The sequence below is a fragment of the Capra hircus genome, chromosome 13, assembly GCF_001704415.2.
Source record: "Capra hircus breed San Clemente chromosome 13, ASM170441v1, whole genome shotgun sequence".
In the NCBI taxonomy this organism is placed as follows: Eukaryota; Metazoa; Chordata; class Mammalia; order Artiodactyla; family Bovidae; genus Capra; species Capra hircus.
This window is the reverse complement of record NC_030820.1, coordinates 76,644,667-76,658,569: the sequence shown is the minus strand read 5'-3', so window position 1 is coordinate 76,658,569 and position 13,903 is coordinate 76,644,667. Positions and strand designations below refer to the sequence as shown.

Here is a 13,903-nt window from a genome sequence, read left to right as displayed (position 1 = left end):
TTAAGTGGAAAAGGCGCGCTACCAGTTGTTTTGGTAGAAAACTAGTTCTGGGAGAACGAGTAAACAAGCACTCGACTAGTCTTTTGGAAGTAAATATTAAGGGCCATCATGTTAAAGAAAACCAAAATAATCCTTTAAATTCTTCTTTTAACAACGTGGCCAATCAGGCCACGATTTTCTGCTTTTGGTCCTGGAGAAGCAACAGGGAAGTGTTTTCATTTCCATTGGGCACTTAAACCAAGTGAAAGAAAAATGCCGCCCCACACATCAGATCAGTGAACAAAGGATGCCGCAGCCTTGAAACCACTCCAGACGCCCCCTGTGGCAGGCCCGGAGGGAGCTCAGGATGGAGACAAAGGTCCTGGAGCCCTCAGCCACCCCCTCCAGTGGGTGCACCCTGAGGGGACGCAGGATAGGAACACACAGGAGACTGGAGCCAGAGAGCCGAGATACACATCAAAGGAATGATCTCAGTGAGCCCAGACTCGTGCACCAGCCTGTACACTGGAAAGCACTAAATTTATGGGGCTGATAAATCTGGTTTTCAATGCAGAAGACAGGAGTTAGAGCCTTGGGTCAGGGAAATCCCTGGAGAAGGAAATGGCAGTCTACTCCACTATTCTTTCTTGGGCAATCCTGTGGACAGAGGAGCCTGGTGGGCTACAGTCCACAGGGTTGCAAGAGTCAGATACAACTTAGCGAGTAAACAACAACAAATGTTCTCCTTAGAGGGCAAAAAGAACTTGAATGGAGGTTAGGAAAGCCCTCAGTCACAGGCAAAATCTTCTAAAGGTTTAGAAGGTTTCTTCATCTAAATAAGATGATTCAGTCTAGATCAGTGTTACCTATGAAGAAGGAAACAGAACAGGCTCTATCTTGAAAGCAGGACTCCATCTTGGGCTGGACTGTGGACTTTGAGCTATATGCCCAGAATCTGTGGAAACGACATACCAACAGGAAAACCAGGCCCCCAGAAGGAAGAGCCCCAGGGCTCTCCATCACCTGAAAGAATACCCTAATTATCTGTGTAACCAAATAGAATCATACATTCTATTATGCTTACTGGGGTATGACCACAAGCCTATTGATAACTGTCCACTGTTAACTACCTAGGCTTAAGGCATATGAATCATGGGTTAACTATGATTGTATCTTTCTTTTTCCTTGGTTCAGACTAGTTTCAGAGAACCTTATACACTTAGGGTATATAAGGTTTTCACAAATGTTGGTCAGGGTCCTTGGCTAAGAGGAGACTCTGCCTTGGGCCGGCCGGTGTAATCAACTGCACTCCACTATCTGCATTGTCCTTCTGAGTGAGCTTGTTTCCCGGAACACGGGGCTACAACACACACAACCTTCATAATTTTTGCCATTTCATGCACCGCTTATTATATTACGTGTGTGTGTATATATATATATATATATATAACAGTGATCTTTAACTCACTGTAGGCAATAATTAATATTCACAAAACAAAGGTTTCAAACACTAATCACACTTTGTTAATGCACATTAGAACAAATGTATAACTATTAAAATAAAAACCACTCACCTATGAGCCATCTAAAATCACCTCGTCTAGATCATGCTTTGGTAAACACGTGTCTCACGTGTCTAGGTATTTCTAAGTTCCTTTCTAGTTCCAACACTCTCTGATGCTATGATTTAACAGAATTGTGATGACAGGGTCTAATCTCTACTAAACATTCCAAAGTCCCCTGTACACAGTGAACACCCAAGAATTAGCAGCCCAATGAATATGCTTCATCAGAGGAGCTGCAGGCTTGGTAAGTTGCTGGGCTGTTTTTCCCTTAATGAACGGGATGCAAGACAAAAAGAGTGAGCGAAGACATCTGTGAGCACACTGGTAACTGTGTACCTACAATACTACATATTAGCTGTACATGTGTGTAAATGCTTAAGTCTAATGCTGGGAGTTAAAAAGTAAGAATCTTAAAAATAAAAAGAAAATGGGAAGTGACTATTCTTGGGTACAGGGTTTCTTCTGGGTGTGATAAAAATGCTCTAAAACTGATTGTGGTGATTGATTGTTGCTCAACTGTGTCAACATACTACAAAGAACTGAACTGTACATTTTAAACAGGTGAATTTACAGAACTGAATTTCAATAAACCTGTATTTTTAAAAAATTGACAAGAATAGTTGGGTCTTTGGGCTGTGAATGGACAAATGGGGTGAGGTCCCCAGGGAACCCTGTTGGCCATGCCCTAAGGTTCACAGAAGCTAGCATGTTGCAGGCTCAAAGATCTCATTTTGTGAATTTACAAAGAGCAATACAATCCACTTCTTGCACGGGCTGATAAGACTGACAGATGATCAGTTTTATCAACCTGGGATGAAAATCTGCCAAGGGGAGGAAGATCCTCTGGTCTGCTGGTGAGCTGTCATCCACGCAGATTCTGCTAGGAGGCACCTTATCTCAGGAAGGCCAGGAGGGTTCGCAGTGAAGCAGGACAACGCATGTGGAGTGCCCAGGGAGCAAGGACCACGCCTGGCACAGTGACTGGCTCGGGGCAGCGGGGCCTCCCTGATGGCCAGTCTACGGGAGGGAACCAAGAGGAGAGCTGGACAGGTCATCTTGGTCACACAGGCACTGGAGCCCCTGGGGGCCTCGGCAGCCTGGACTCCAGCCCAGGGCGCTGTGTCTGTCGGCCAGCACCTCTGTCATCTGCCTCTCAGGCTGCCCTTCCTCCCAGGTGCCTCATCCGCTTCTCCTGAAGGACGCGTTCTTTCTTTAGAGCCACATCTGGACAAGTGGAGGCCTGCCTGTCCCTCTTAAGGGCGATGGTGCACCTCCACTCTGATCTTCCACTTGCAGGTTTGTGGTCTGATTCCTAGAGGCACTCTGATGCCCACGATCTTGGGAGAAGCCTCATGGGGTGTATTACACCTTGTGGCAACACAATCCACAGCAATATGCTAAGTGTAAAGCTTTCTATGTTAGCAGAATTTTAGGTTCCTGGGTTTCTGTAAAACCATATTCTAGAAATCAAATCCCCCCCCACACTCCATTCATTCAGTAAAAAAAGGTATTTACTGACTATACGTACTGGGCACCAAACCAGGTGTTGGGAATATTGTGGTGAATGGGGTGGCTGATGCCTTAGACCAGGAACAAGTGAACACAAACTCTTCACTGATTTGAAGTAGTGATCAGTGCCATGAAGAAAATAAGAGAGGGTGATGGGACAGAGTGACGGGGAGCTTCAGAGAGGGGATCAGTTAGAAATGAAGCCTGAAGACAAAGGCGGGGTAAGGGACAGTAGGTGCCAAGGTACCAAGAGCAAGCACTGCATTTTCAAGAACCAGAAACACCACCTGCACATCCTATAACAAACAAGCGGAAAGGAAGCAAAGGAAGGTACAGGGAGGTGGGAGGAGGCAGGACACACAGGGCCTTGGACATCGTGGAGATGAGGCAGGCACAGATGTCATTATGAATGGGACAGGATGGGAAATTACCAGAGGGGTTGAAGCAGAGGGAGGTCCTGATCTAATCCATGCTTTTAAAAGATCATGTTGGCTGCTGAGTGGAAAATGGGCTGCAGCGGAAGCACTTTCATGCAGCTCAGGAAGACCTGCTTTTCCATCTGCACAGTTACACTCACTACAGTGTGTTTAAATATTAATATTTGTTGATTGGCCACAGTCTGATAAAGGTTCCAGTAAAAACCTGCCTGCTCTTTGCTCTGAGAGTTAATAAGGCAAAGATGAAAACCGATACAGAAGGTGGGTCAGGACTTCCTGAACACCTTCCAAGACACATGACACTGGGCAGCCAACAGCGCGCACCCAAGACACGTGTGATTCCGTGGCAGCTTCTCATTTGATCCTTGCCTTGGGTGAACTGATCCAGAACAACATTCCAGAAACAACACTTGGTCTCTTCCTACCCGTGCCAAGCTCTGGTAAATTACAGATGAACAAAAACTGCTCAAGTATGGGCTCTGGGTAGCCAACATACCACCAACAGACCTCACTGCCAATAATGGGGCAGAAGAAGATATGAGGCCAATTATGAAGGCGGGTCAGATACTTCGTTGTAGAACCATCAGCTAGAGTGAAAAATTATTTGGCAGAAATCACTTGGGAATAAGGTATGTTCTTGAAAAATATATGAATTTAGAATTTTGTTTGCACAAACTGCACAGTGAAAGAGAGGTAAATATTAAAAAATAATCTTACGTGACAACCCAATTCAAAACTTTCACACCTAATGTTTTATTTACTTCAAGACTATCATCGGGTGCAGAAGATCTTTCATTTAAAAAAGCAAGCAGAACCAAGTAGTAGTGTACTTGGTCTCAGAAGAAGACAAGAGCTGTCTGTGTGCCTATTTCTCTATGAACCCACCCACCCACCTTCTGGCTCCCTTCGAAGATGTCCATAAATAGTGACTAACTGCCCGTAAGTGGGTAGAGCACAGAGAGCCTGTGCATTAGTGACAAATGATGTCTGCGTCCTCTTCTGGGAGATGAAACAGACATTAAAGGCTCAACCACCCAAACGATTACCTCCTGGGACACAAGCACTCCACAGTGAACCCATGGCACTACAATTGACATCAAACAGCAGTAGCTAGATATATTCCAAGAACAACCCCCCCCACCAAAAAAAAAAACAACACAACCAAAACACTCATAACTGACAACGGGATCTGAGACACTCGGCCTCCTGGGCTGTGCTTCATAAGAGAAAATCAAAGGGGAAGTCAAGGGGGAGGCCCAGAAATAGAAGAGCTACTGGAGGTTTCCTGTCATGACACCAGACAGCTCCTTCACCAGCCCCTTGGATGCAAGACGGCCCAGTCACTGGGGGACAGGGAAGCACAGGGGCTGTACCTGAGAGCGACGGGCCTCTCTCTCTGGGGGCGTGTCCGTTCTCTGTGATCACCGAGGAACCACTCCTGGCATGCTCGCCATTGGTTAGATCTGTCTTTTCAGGAGTTGTTGGTTTGCTCTGTGCCTGGCTCTGCTTCAAACGATTGAACTTTGGGGACACTGCTGCAGCTTGGATCACAGGGGACTGTGGTTTCGAATGGATTGGTTTTTCCAATTCTCTGGCCTCCTGCAACTGAAAGGCGATGAAAAAGGGATTCAATCTAAATGGATCCAGCGTTTTGATAAGGAATAGAAGAAAAGCCAGCCTGCTGCATAAAGAATATCCAAACAGAAGGATAGAATTTAAAAAAGGAAATCAATTCCTTCAACAAACTCACGCCAAATCTGGAATGCAAATTTCAAAACCCATCGAGATTCTCTCTGTGCTTTTTAAAGCAAGGACAAAAACAGAGTGCAGAGAATTCAGAGGAAGAAGTGATTAATTACAAGATGCAAAGACTCTTCACCAGGCACCGAGGCCACACAGGAAAGACTTCACAGCATGGGATGATGTCCCACTCACAGAAGCTGGTAACCGCTACCACTCACCACTTGGTTTTCCATGCGGGTGAAAATGACGTTCAGCATCTGAGTGAGGGTAGCCTTGGCGGTGGTTTGATTGATGAGATTTTTGCTGGCCAAATAGATATTGTAACATGTCCTGACCGTCTGCAGGATGGTGCCCTCGTGAATTTCAATGTGCGGGGATGTGACCGCAGTGAGAAGAGCCTGAAACAAAAATCCAAAACCTTCATCTTCGGGAGTGCCCACTGCCCATCCTCTCAGAGTCCAACTCTTCTATTGGAATTGGAAAAACCAAAGGTTTGCCTTTGTTTTTATTTGGTTTGGTTTAAGAAGATGGCTCTGTGAGCTAAACTGGATGATTAGTACCAAGAGCCAAGTCCCTGCTGCTCCAAGTTCAAAAAAGTTTAAACACACTTACAACTCCATAGAACCCAAGTTATGTAAAGTAACTGAGCTGTGTTGTGAAGTGTACTCTCTACCAGCTTACTTTTTAAAAAGCGAAAAAAAAAAACCAGACACTTCTCTCAGGAGGAAAAATGTTCCAACCTGATCTCACATACGTTGATCACAAAATATACATGTTTTGATGGAGGTGCAGGGTGGGGTGGGGTGGGAGATCAGCTTCCCAGTTCCCTGGTGGATTTTCAAGGGAGCTTTAAGTAGGGTGCAGCTAGCACAGAGCCATCCCTCACAAAGCTAACATGTCCAGGACTTAGGATTTGAAACGTTGACCACATCTATCCTGACTGGTTCTGACAAGCAGATGGGACCATCCCATGCCAAACCATTCCTGGCAGCAGAAATGGAACAGGATGATGGGAAGGGAGAATAAAGGGACGGGGGCAAACCGGTGATAAAAGTATCGACACAGGACCTGCTGAGAAATGGCAGTCCGGGAATCCAGAAATTCAAGGGAAGACATTAGAGGATTTTAAGTCAGTCTAATTCACAAGCAATTTATGTGATTATTAGTGGAACTATTTACTTTGAAAACACACCTGTTTCTGCTCTTCTGTTTTGGTCCACGCTAATCAGTTCTGACACTTAACAAAAGATCTAAATGATGCTTACATATTTTTGCTCTAGCTCAGTGCCTCCTGAGACAACTAACACATGGTAAATTAGAAATTAAAATTCCCAGAGGGGATGAGTTTTCTCATTTAAAATCTAGACTAGGCAGACAGACAGAAATACCTTAATGATTTGTAACTGAACGCCTTCATCGGTCTGAGGGCCTTGAAAACAGTTGCAAATGGTTTCCACGATCCTGTCAATCAACCGCTTGCCGGGGGCACCACTGTCGGGGGCGTTGCCAGTGATGTGACCATAAGCGATGAGTTTCTAAACACAGAAAGCACAGACATGAAGAGTTTCTGCCTGGCCAAGGCTGAGCCCATCCACAGCGGTTAAGAGGCAGGCGGTGGGCTTGGCCTCTAACTTCCATTTCCCAGAGATCCCTCTGCTCCCCCTGGGTGTGGGGGGCATGGTCACGCCAAAAGCACAGCACCCAGCCTGACTCCTGATGGCAGAAGAGCCCACGATGCTGACAGTGGCCAGGGGAAAAGGCATGTGCAGAATGGCCCCCAGTGCACAACCACTTCTGTGAAAGATGGAGGAGTTAGGGACGTCCCTGGGGGTCTGGGGCTAACACTCTTGGCTCCTAATGTAGCAGGGGGCCTGGGTTTGATCCCTGCTTGGGGAACTAGATCCCATACGCTGCAACTAAGACCCGGCACAGCCAGATAAATTTAAAAAAAAAAAAGGAGAAATTAAAAACTATATATAACAGAGACAGAAGCTGTTAGCAACTGCCTAGAGCTGGGGGATTCCGGGGAAACAGGGAGTGACTGCAAAAATGAGCAAATATGGTGCTTCTTTCAGAGGATAAAGATGGTCTGTAATTAGACTGTGGCGCTGGCTGCACAACTCCGTCAACATACAAAAGTCATGGAATTGTACACCTCAGACGGGTGAGCTACAGGCATCTGAACTGTATCTCAAGCTGTTAAAAAACCTCCCCCCACGCCCCTGCAAAAGGCAAGATGCATTAAAAACTAATGATAACAAGTTTTGCTCCAGCTCAGGGAGAACTAAGCAGCTGTGAGCAGGAGCAGGACTAAGACATACTGTGGCTCAGGCTTTCCTTCTTTCTGAATGGTGACTCAGGCCTGTGCGTTTTTCATTCCAAAAATTAAAGTAAAAATCCTCACTGAATTCTGCACCAACACTATCAAACTGCACGTCACCCGTGCCACTGAAGAGACAAGAGGCTGTCCAGGCTGTGCCCTCGGGGTCAGGTGACAGATCAGTTTGGACATGGGCCTCCTCCCTCCTGACCTGGATTTCCTCAGGGACGATCTGAGAACTGGAAGGGAACTCAAAGGTCAGGATGGTTTCAAAGCCAGGCTGATATTCAGAGTCAAAGAGGGACCTGTGATAGCAACAGCCTCCTGGACCTCAACGCAGACGTCCTCGACCCGGCTGGTTGGGTGGAGCCCGGGAAACGATGTTTTTCTCCAAGTCATCCAGGTTGTCCTGACGACTGACCGAATAAAAAGAACCACTCATCTGCGATAGGCCCTCTGGGGTCCGTGAACTCTTAAGGCACCCTCTGCTTCCAGCGACTTAGTAAAGACTCTGACAGATGCTGCTCTGTTCTTGATCCTTTTCGTTTCTGGTGTGTCACGTTCTTGATCTGCCTGCCCGGAGTGACACAGCTCCAGAGGCGATCACAGGGCCTTGACCCCTGCGACACGCAGACACGCCCCCTGCCAAGGCCTCATGCCACTTCTCAATGGCTTTTCCTCATTAGTAGCCTCGAAAGCACTGCCGTTCAACACACAGGAAGAAAAACTGGTTGAGAGAGAGGCTGAGAGCAGAAGTGTGACACTGCTGGACCAAGCGAGCAGGAAGAGGCCTGCACACAGTGGGGCTCAAGATCAAGCCCAGGGAGCGCCACACGGAGGCAGGGAGGTGCTCCAGCGTGGTTGTGGTTTTTATTTATTTCTGGCCCCGGCAGCTCATGTGGGGCCTCACATTCCCGGCCAGGGATCCAACAAGCACCCCGTGCTGTGCAGTGCAGGGTCCCTGGCTGCCCAGGAGGCCCCTCAAGTGTGTTCCTGAAGAACAAGCCCAGATGCCCATTGTGTCATTCCCTCTCATCACGGCTCCGCAGGCTGGCTTCCTGTGAGGGCAGCGCTGCGGTGGTTGTTTAGCTGCTAAGTCATATCTGACTCATTTGCGACCCCATGGACTGTAACCTGCCAGGCTCCTCTGTCGATGGGATTTCCCCGGCAAGAAAACTGCAGTGGGTTGCCACATCCTTCTCCAGGGGATCTTCTTGATTCAGGGATTGAACCCGTATCTGCTGTGTCTTCAGCACTAGCAGGCAGATGAGCCACTTGGGAAGTCTCAACAGGAGGAGGGATAAATAAAATGGTAAAATATCATTTATCAGGAATGCCCTCTACTTGCATGGGGTGTTTTAACAGACATTAAAACCAATGTTGTAAAAAGCAAGCCATAGAAAAATCTGTACAAGTATAAATGCTTTATGATATAATTTCCAGCTACTATGGCTGAGTCGAAGAGTTGGAATGGAGACTATATGACCTGCAAAATGCCTGAATATTTACCATGCAGTCCTCTATACGAAAATGGTATCATAAATGGTACCATTTATGTTAAAAAAAAAAGAGAGAGAGAATTAAAACATCAAAACAGGCAACTGGGTCTGGGGCTTGTGGTCTAAGGAACTTCAGCCATATCTGTATAGTTCTAAAGGAAATTTCTAACAGAGAATGTAGTTATGTACAACTTATATTATTACATATCGATTTTAAAATAAGCATTAAAACATACAAAGTCTTTTAGAAATAAAAGCTAAAAGATAATGTTTGTGGTATGAACCAGGTAGCTTAGACCAGGTTTCCCACGGCTTTATGTAGAAATAAAATATTAGAACTCTATTTCTATCTACTTTTTATCTTACTCTTTTAAAGGTCTCTTTTTGTATGGTTTATAATATATGTAATGTGATACCAGTAGCACATGTATATGATCTTATAATTGAAGAAATATTGTGAGAGAATAGTCTCAAAAATAATTTCTGTGGTTGGTCTATGCCCAGAAAAACTTGGAGATCACTCACTAGGCAAGACGGGACTAGCTCTCTCCCCTCCGGGTCCTGGCCTTAGGGTAGTGTGTGGAGACCAGGAGCTGAAGGAAAGGATCTTTATCACAAGAATAAGGGAAAGGGAACACTGAGCTCTGTGCTGTTACAAACCAAACCCGAAGCATCTCTGCTACCTGCTCAACTTCCCAGGCTAAAAAAGGGACACCCTAAAATGTCCAGGGCACAAGACAGATGCACCACAGCTGGCCTCAACCCTGACCAAACCAACCTTTCCTCCGGGACACTGGCCCTCCACCTCAAGGCAGAAGTCACCTCGCCCACACCAGGAAAAGCCAGTTGAACAGGCTGTGCAAGGACAAACCCCAAAAGGAAATCTTTTTTTTTCATTCAGTATTCCAGGGAGCACCTAGCCACTTTTTACCGTCATAAAAAGGACAACACATTTTGTATACTAAGGAAAGAAATCCTGGTGTACCTACCACATCACAGAAAACTTCCAGTCTAAAAAAGAGAGCTAACCATATGCCAAAAGCATTAAGACAGGTAATGTAACTCAAGTTGCTGAAGCAAAGCAGGACGTCAATGTTTCCACCAGATATCATACTCACATGTACACTGAGTTTCAGAAAAAAAGACCATTTCTAGGAAAACCCAGCCTATTGATAATTAAAGAGGCCAGAAGAACAGGCTACCAGTGACGAGTGGAGGCCGGCAGCTTTTTCTGCAGAGGACCACCTGCTAAACATCAGGCTTTGCAGGTCATGTGAACTCCATTCCAACCCTTCACCTCAGCTGCAGGAGATGGAGGGCAGCCAACGAAAGCACTCGGCTGTTGTCATGAACTGAATGCCTGTGCTTCCCCAACTGAAGTCCTAACCCTCTATGTGACGGTAGCAAGAGGGAGGGTCTTGTGGAGGTAATTACATCTGGATGAGGCCATGAGAGTGGGGTCCTCACGACGGGATTAATGCTCCATGAAAAGAGACCAGGGACTTCCCCGGTGGTCCAGAGGTTAAGAATTTGCCTTGCGATGCAGGGGACACAGGTGTGATCCGTAGTCGGGGTACTAAGATCCCACGTGCTGTGGAGCAACTTAGCTTGCGTGTCGCAACTACTGAGCCCACACTCTGGAGCCTTGCACCACAACTAGAGAGCCTGCACGCTGCAACCAAAGATCCTACATGACACAACCAAGATCCTACGTGCTGAAACTAAGCTCAGTGCAGCCAAATAAACATTAACAAGGAGGAGAGACCAGACTCCTGGCTTGCTCTGCCACCTGAGGACACAGTGACAACCTGGCCATCTACAAACCAGGAAGAGGGCTCACCAAGAACTCAACCAGCTGGCCCTTATCATGGACTCCCCAGCCCCCAGAAAACTGTGGGAAATAAATGTCTCTTGTCCGTATTATTCTGCTACATCAGTCTAAACAGAGTAAGTCAGCTATGTTCCAATAAAACTTTATTCACCAAAGCAGGCTGCAGGCCAGATTTGCACAGACTGGTTCCAGATCAGGAAAGGAGTACGTCAAGGCTGTATATTATCACCCTACTTATTTAACTTATATGCAGAGTACATCATGAGGAACGCTGGGCTGGATGAAGCACAAGCTGGAATCAAGACTGCCGGGAGAAATATCAATAACCTCAGATACGCAGATGATACCACCCTTATGGCAGAAAGAGCCTCTTGATGAAAGAGCAGAGTGAAAAAGTTGGCTTAAAACTCAACATTCAGAAAACTGAGATCATGGCGTTTGGTCCCATCACTTCATGGCAAATAGATGGGGACACAATGGAAACCGTGATAGACTTTATTTTTGGGTGCTCCAAAATCACTGCAGATGGTGACTGCAGCCATGAAATTAAAAGACGCTTACTCCTTGAAGAAAAGCTATGACCAACCTAGACAGCATACTAAAAAGCAGAGACATTACTTTGCCAACAAAGGTCTGTCTAGTCAAGGCTATGGTTTTTCCAGTAGTGATATACGGATGTGAGACTGGACTATAAGGAAGGCTGAGCGCCGAAGAATTTTTAACTGTGGTGTTGGAGAAGACTCTTGAGAGTCCCTTAGACTTCAAGGAGATCCAGACAGTCCATCCTAAAGGAAATCAGTTCTGAATATTCACTGGAAAGACTGATGCTGAAGCTGAAACTCCAATACTTTGGCCACCTGATGTGACGAGCTGACTCACTGGGAAAGACCCTGATGCTGGAAAAGATTGAAGACAGGAGGGGAAGGGGACAACAGAGGATGAGATGGCTGGATTGCATCACCACCTCAATGGACAGGCGTTTGAGCAAACTCCGGGAGCTGGTGATGGACAGGGAGGCCTGGCTGCTGCAGTCCACAGGGTCGCAAAGAGTCGGACACGACTGAGCAATTGAACTGACTGAACTGATAGTTTAAGGACCCCTGATTAAAAACACAGGCTTGGAATAAACAAGTCCTAGACACCCACCCAATCCCATCACTGCCTGGCTCGGGAAACTTGGCAGAGCTGGACACTTTATTCTCTAAACCTCAGTTTCATTAATTAAAAAATGAGGATGAGAGTAAGAAGCTCAGACAGTTGTTGGGAAGATTAAACACAATGATGGGGATAAAGCTCTTAGCACAGGGCCCAGCACAGGCTGAGTGCTCAAGATGTTAGCTGTTGTTTAGTACATCAATAATGTTAACTATCGGCACCAGCTTCCAAACTAAACCTTAACATGAGGACAAAACAATGAAAATTAAACTTAAGCCAAATTTTCCTCAGAAAACATTCACAGCAACAAATATTTTAGGCTAGAAGTAGGATTTGAGCCTGGTACTTGAAAATTCTTGGCTGATGACACGCTTCACACAGGACAATCTGTACAGAATTATATTGAATGAGAAATGGCTTTTCATTTGGAAGAGCTGCTTCTGTGAAGAAACTGTCATCAATTTTTAAGAACAGCTATAGCAAAGAAGAGAGATTAATAGAGTAAATATTAGACTAGAGATGCCGAAAATGTGGCATGCCCACCGCCACTTGGCAGTCCTGGGTCTCAGCAGACACAATCAATCAACTGTGGCACTTTCTCAAGAAACCCAGATGAGGCTCCAGATAATTCTTCTAAGCAATCATAATACAGAAACTATTCCCTATTCCTGTTCTAGAAAGTACTGGTAAACTGTGTATCTCTCCACTGTATTTTTAAAAAATTTTCCTAGCTCTTTTCATTGCTGTAGGTTTCCACTGGGGTTAAAAACAAATGTTTCTTGGGGAAACCAAAGCTTCAGGAGTAGACCTCAGGAAAAATTCAAGAATGCTGGACCAAAAATTAAGAAGCCCGAGCTGTAGTGCTGTTTCTGTCCCTCACTACCTGCACATCACTAGCCAAGTCACCCTAACTTCTCACGGCTGGCTGCTTCTTCACCAGTCAGAAGGAATTTATAACAAGGCTACTTGTGGCCCTAAATACAGTCAATCTCATTATTCATAGATTTGCATTTGTGAATGCTCCCATTTACTAAAATGTAAGTTCCAAATCAATACTTGGGATACTAATATGGTCATTTGTGGACACCCACAGTGCAAAGAAAAATTTGAATCACTTGATGGTCAAGTTCCCAACTGAGGTCAAACAAGGAGCTGCTTTGCCGTCTTGTTTCAGCTTTCCTACTGTAAGCAGTGACTTTTCTGTATCTATTTAGTGTCATGGTGTTCACATTCTTGTCCTTTTTGTTGGTGATTTTACCATTTAAAAAGGCCCGTGTGCACAGAGCTGAGTGCTCTCTTAGTGTGGCCAAGAACAAGGAGGCAGGGATGTGCCCTGAAGAGAAAGGACGTGTGATCAGCTTTGTTCAGGCATGTATCACAGTGCTGCTGATCATGAGCTCAAGGCTAATGAACCAACAATGCAGGTTGCTGTGAATAAGGTTATCTTTAAACAGAAACATGAGCTTCCCCGAAGGCTGAGTGGTAAAGAATCCACCTGCCAATGCAGGAGACCCAAGAGACGCAGGTTCAATCCTTGGGTCAGGAAGATCCCCTGGAGGAGGAAATGGCAACCCCCTCCAGTATTCTTGCCTGGGAAATTCCATGGACAGAGGAGCCTGGAGGGCTGCAGTCCATGAGGTCACAGAGAGTCAGACACAACTGAGCAGGCAAGCACGCAGACAGAAACCCACAGAGAGTAAGGCTGTACGTCCAACAACTGGCGAGCAGGTGACTGGAGAGGCTTGCAGGAGCCTAGTCCTGGAGTTCATCCAGGAACAACACTTCAGGACTCGCTAATTCTGTGTTCACAGCGACTTTACAGACCATCACCACAAATAACGTGAGCTGATTCTCTCTCTCTACTT

At 45.9% G+C, this 13,903-nt stretch overlaps 1 protein-coding gene across 1 annotated transcript in view; it reads right to left on the bottom strand.

Moving 5' to 3' along the window:
• The window catches only part of ARFGEF2 (ADP ribosylation factor guanine nucleotide exchange factor 2), an 83,836-nt gene that overhangs the window by 54,564 nt on the left and 15,369 nt on the right, over positions 1 to 13,903 (bottom strand). The window contains exons 4-6 of the mRNA XM_005688637.3: positions 6,622 to 6,768; positions 5,452 to 5,631; positions 4,864 to 5,095 (exon numbers count right to left, since the gene is read on the bottom strand). Coding sequence (XP_005688694.2) covers positions 4,864 to 5,095; positions 5,452 to 5,631; positions 6,622 to 6,768 — 559 coding nt within the window. The remainder of the gene's footprint in view (positions 1 to 4,863; positions 5,096 to 5,451; positions 5,632 to 6,621; positions 6,769 to 13,903) is intronic.